Source organism: Plectropomus leopardus, chromosome 19, assembly GCF_026936395.1.
Source record: "Plectropomus leopardus strain MGB_pleo_1.0 chromosome 19, ASM2693639v1, whole genome shotgun sequence".
NCBI lineage: Eukaryota > Metazoa > Chordata > Actinopteri > Perciformes > Serranidae > Plectropomus > Plectropomus leopardus.
The window spans coordinates 20,745,048-20,750,125 of NC_142194.1; the positions used below are offsets into that span (position 1 = coordinate 20,745,048).

At 36.2% G+C, this 5,078-nt stretch overlaps 1 protein-coding gene across 1 annotated transcript; it reads left to right on the forward strand.

Moving 5' to 3' along the window:
* Positions 1-641: 641 nt before the first annotated feature.
* Positions 642-3,750, forward strand: foxl3 (forkhead box L3). The gene is made up of 3 exons (XM_088069826.1): positions 642-888; positions 2,182-2,350; positions 2,975-3,750. Exons 1-3 carry the CDS (start codon positions 782-784, stop codon positions 3,446-3,448), a joined length of 750 nt encoding a protein of 249 aa, XP_087925952.1. The 5' UTR covers positions 642-781; the 3' UTR covers positions 3,449-3,750.
* Positions 3,751-5,078: the final 1,328 nt, after the last annotated feature.

The window sequence follows — 5,078 nt, forward strand, 5'->3', positions numbered from 1 at the left end:
TCCTGTTTCCTGCTGTATTTCACAACTTTACTCTGCCCTTCTTTTGTTAATTGATAGAATAAACATGTAGAAAAAATCAGGTAAATGATAACACCACATGTAAACAACACATCTGCATGATGTGCAGTAGGTATGTATGAAGAGTATAAATGGCAAAAAAATAAAAATAAAATAAACAAATGAAAAAGAAAACAATAAATATATTTTTAAAGAAGTGCAAGCATACATAGATAAACAGTGATTTAAGGAGAGGCTTCAAATCAAGTAGGAAAAATTAAATTTGGGAAGTTATTTCCTCTACCCTATGCTACACTAAATGCATATGACAGCTGTAGAACAGTTGTTACTTTAAAGCATTAAGTTTTAATTGGACAAAATGTTGTGTATTAAGAAAAGACAATGATGTTTCGTCAGGAACTACACAGATTATATTTTCTGCACAAAAATAGGTCTATTTAAAAGATGACACAGCAGGCCATCGTCTTGGTTATTATAGAACGTGTGCGGTGCTGGCTGACAAAATAAATATGGACCAGGTACAAACAAACAAAAATCTAGATCTGTGAATGTGAAATCTAAAAACACAGAGTTCAGAGCCCTCAGAGAGAGGAGGTCCTGAGGACGAGGAGGGAGAGGGGGGCTGCAGCAGGCGGACGTCATCATCAGTGCTCACACTGAGTGTCAGACAGTCAGCTGGAGGAGCAGAGCAGCGGGAACCAGGTGTTTCTGCAGCAGGACGGGTGTTTCTGCTGGAATTATTGTGTTCACACCAAGTGTAAATATGTTTGATAGCTCCAACTACCCATTTAACTGTTTTAACTACGATGGAGATGGATATCCTTCATCCAGCACGGACGAGGAGAAGAAAATGTGCAGACCTGCGTACAGGTACGGACCTTTTTCTTGTTTTTATTTTAATTCTTTATCATGTTTTTTTTTTTTTTAATGTTTTATTATTTTAATATTGACATATATTTTTTCAAATGTTTTATACATTTAGGGTTTTTAAAACCTGATCAAAATAAAGTTCCACTGGATAACATTTGGCCTTTAAGGTCTATTATTTCCTCATTTTTTACATTCAGAATTGTCAAATTATCTTTGTTTTTCTATAAGATATGGGCTTTTTCAGTAAGTTTGTTAGTTTGAGCAAAATAAAACAAAACATTTTTTAATGCAACCTAATTCAGTTTTTTTCAATGTCCATAAAATATACCCTCAGAATAAAAGTGTGAAGGTAATTTCTGAGGACTGAAAACAGGAAAGTGGCCTTTCTTACTTTTATTCAAACACCTTCCAGTAAACACAAAAAAGGTTTGAAACATTTGTTTGATATCTAAAATTAACCTTGTTTTAAGACGCATAGTTATAGTTATGATTTTTCCAATCAGCCTGTTTATTTATTTATTTTTTTACATGCGTCTATTTAAACTGAATCAGATCAGAATCAGAATAGGATTTTTTGCAACAAAGTTTTTCTCTCACAAGGAATTTGCTTTGGTTTATGGTGCAAAATTAAAAATACAATGACCCTATCAAGAAGAATCAAAATAAATCAGAGTACTGCACAACTGGAGAATATAAAAACAGAAAACAAAACATGACAACGATACTTTTAAAAGTACTAAAACATAACAAATACAGATCATAACAAATAATAAATAAATTACAAATAATATTCAAAACTCTCTGTTCTCTTTCCTCATTAATTTGATCTTCTTTAACAGCTATAATAAGCATGCCAACATTGTATTAGCTTAATGACAGTTTCTAATTGTATGAAAAATTCTCATAAACATATTGTTGAGCTGATGACATGTTTTAACAACGTTTTACTTTGGGTTTCAGAGATTCTGTCTGTAAAATGTTAAAATCCATCAGTTCATTTAGGTTTCTGTCACTGAAGTCTTATAACAGTTTGGAGATCTATTGCACTGTAAATGATCAAATTTTACTTTTTTATGTGTCTACATTAATTTTTTTTTTTTTTGGCAGCATATTGAATATAGTAGTTCATGCTTTTCTTTATACTGGGTTTTAAAATCCAAAAACAGCCAAAGTCTAGCAGATTTTGCAAATGCTACTATGTTTACACATAAAAGTCAACAAAAACCAAAATCATGTAAGGTTTGATCCCAAGCCTGATAAAAGTGTGTGTATGTGTGTGTGTGTGTGTTGCAGCTACATCGCTCTGATCGCCATGGCGATCCAGCAGAGCCCTGAGCAGCGGGTCACTCTGTCGGGCATCTACGAGTTCATCATGAAGAGATTTCCGTACTACCGCTCCAACCAGAGAGCTTGGCAGAACTCCATCAGACACAACCTGTCCCTCAACAGCTGCTTCATCAAGGTAACACACACCGCAACAGTGGCAGCACTGACGTCAGCTGAACAAGATATTAAAAGGGTTTCTGCAGGAACTTTAATTTGACATGGTCTAAGTCTTTTTGTCATTATTATTTTATTTTTATGATTCCCTTTTTTCATCTTTTTAACTATTGTAGAAGAAATTGTAGTGCTCTTTGTTTTGTGTTCCAGCAATAATATTGTATTTCTCCCTCTGTAATATATTTAACCCTCTGAAACCTGAGCAAATTACATATATATATATATATATAAAATAAGTATGTAAAATACAAAAACAGACAAATAGTAATAATAAGTATTTTATTATTTTTTTCTGTAATGTAATTTTAAATATTAAAATATTATAATTGTAAATATATTTTTGTGGCATTTTTCCCTATTTTTGTTAGATCATGATCTAATAATCCTCCCCTCTTTTTAAAAATCAATTTTTAGATCATTTTCTTGTCACATTTGACATATTTCTTGCAACTATGGGACATTTTTTGCCAAGTTGGTCATTGCCCCTTTTTTTAACCAATGTTTTCATCTTGAGAAAGGCATCTGTATGCTTCAAGAAAACTGAGGGTAAAACGATTAATCAGGTTTTCTGTTATATTTGGTGCAGGTTCCTCGGACCGAGGGCAACGAAAAAGGAAAGGGGAACTACTGGACGTTTGCCACCGGCTGTGAGTCGATGCTCGACCTGTTTGAAAATGGAAACTTTCGACGGCGACGGCGCCGGAGGAACATGAAAATCGGCTTCCGTGATTCAGGAGAAACCCCTTTCCACCCTCTGGAGAGCCACAGCAACCAGCATGTACCCACAGCCCAGCGCCCCGAACCCAACTCTGCCCTCTGCCCTCTGAACCCTGAGAGGTCGCGGCAAGGCACCCAGCAGAACCACCTGGTCCCAGACCCCACCCAGCAGGGCAAACCAGAGCCAGAGATCAAGTTTAGCATTGACTACATCCTGTCCACTCCTGATCCACCACTGCCTGGATTCAGATCCTCCCACGGCCCTGTTCACATAGGGCCAACGGGCCCCCCCATACATGTTCTGGAGCCCCAACACCTGAACCTGCACTTCTGGACTCTGTGAACAGACTGAACCCTGACTAAAACTGTGTGGATGTACTATGAGGACATCGAAAGACTGAAGACAAACTCCACAAGAGGAATTTTACTGACTTGAAATGTAAAAGAGGAACAAAGTTTAAAGGTACAGTATTATGTGGTGGAAGAAAAAAGACTACAATCTCATACAAATGAAATGTGAACAACACAAAACAGTCTTCATATTATCATCATACTGTATGTGCAGTGTCCAGTGATCACATAGACATAGACTAGTTTACAGGATTCTCTACATGTATATACACAGGAGCTGTATGACGTGTTTAAAACCAGAATATTTAAATCAAACTCCATTTCTTGGGTTTATTGAATTATCTACAGATCACTGCTCGCTTTCTAAAAGAAGAGTTGATTGAGAACCTCTTGGTTTTCCTGTCATTCATTTATTATAACTAAATGTAACTGATGTAATTTCTCAGATTTACCGCTCATTAATGGCAGATTTGATCGTATTACTTCTTCGACCTTATTTCAAGGAATGCCAGGACAAATGTTTCTGACAAAGAGTTGAGTATTACAAAACCTTCTCCCCAGACATGTTTTAAGACATATAAAGATTATCATAATTCTGGTACTTTCAGGTCTTAATCTTAGATTAATAGTGGGCACAAAGTAACTTTCCTCATCTAACAGATAAATCTATGACTTTGCGCTGTGAAGGTCAAATATCCAAATAAACACAATCTATGGAAGCTCATTTCTGCCAATGTGATAGAGTTTAGAGATACAAGTAATTATGAGAAATTCTGTCGTTATTTTGAAAAATTTCTTACTGTTTCGAGGTACTTATTTATTACTCTCAGAAATGTACTCATTATGTTGTGATAGAAAGTCATTATTTTAAATAAGTTAATCATTACTTTGGGAAAGTTTGTTTTTATTTTAAGAAATTTTCGCATTATTTTAAGAAAGTTACCTATTATTTTAAGAAAGTCTCTCATTATTTGGTGGTTCCCTTTTGCGTCGCTGTCTGACGTTGAAAACACTGACCAAGCGGCGGTTTTTGACAAGTTCGGAATGAGAATGAGCTGATCACGACCTCCACAATCCCCTCCCCTTCCTGTTGAGAAACACAATATGACTCCGAAACATACAAACGTAACATATCTGTGGTTTACACAAATGTACCATGCCAGCATTTTGTTTTGGAGACTTGAATAGAACAGAACCATCTTAACGCTATCAGCAACTCCTGTGTTTAATTCTAACCAGGTTCGGCGGTTTCAGAGTCTCCATCTGCAAACATTCTGCTAATTTTCTCGTTGACCTTTCGAGACGCTGATTGACTGACAGTTAAATTCTCCTGATTATAACACACGTTGTATTCGCACAGTTAAAACGATGCCTAACGAAACCACGGTCTGCTCACATTTCCCCGTGTGTACAGGGAGATCAATCATGGCGTGTTTGAAGGGACATTTTTCAATTTAACCTTTATATTCTGTCTTGACTACATCGGAGGAGGCTTTCTACGCACTTAACATGAGTGGCATTTAATATAGCACAACACTTGCAAGGTGAGGCCGAGCTGTGACCCTATTTAAATACAGAGCAGCCCCTCCCCCAGCAAACACACACACAACATTATAATTAAA

Coding starts and splice junctions, on each gene's coding strand:
- foxl3 (XM_088069826.1), top strand. CDS start 782: ATGTTTGATAGCTCCAACTACCCATTTAACTGTTTTAACTACGATGGA. Junction 889..2,181: donor ATGTGCAGACCTGCGTACAG/GTACGGACCTTT, acceptor TGTGTGTTGCAG/CTACATCGCTCTGATCGCCA. Junction 2,351..2,974: donor TCAACAGCTGCTTCATCAAG/GTAACACACACC, acceptor TATTTGGTGCAG/GTTCCTCGGACCGAGGGCAA.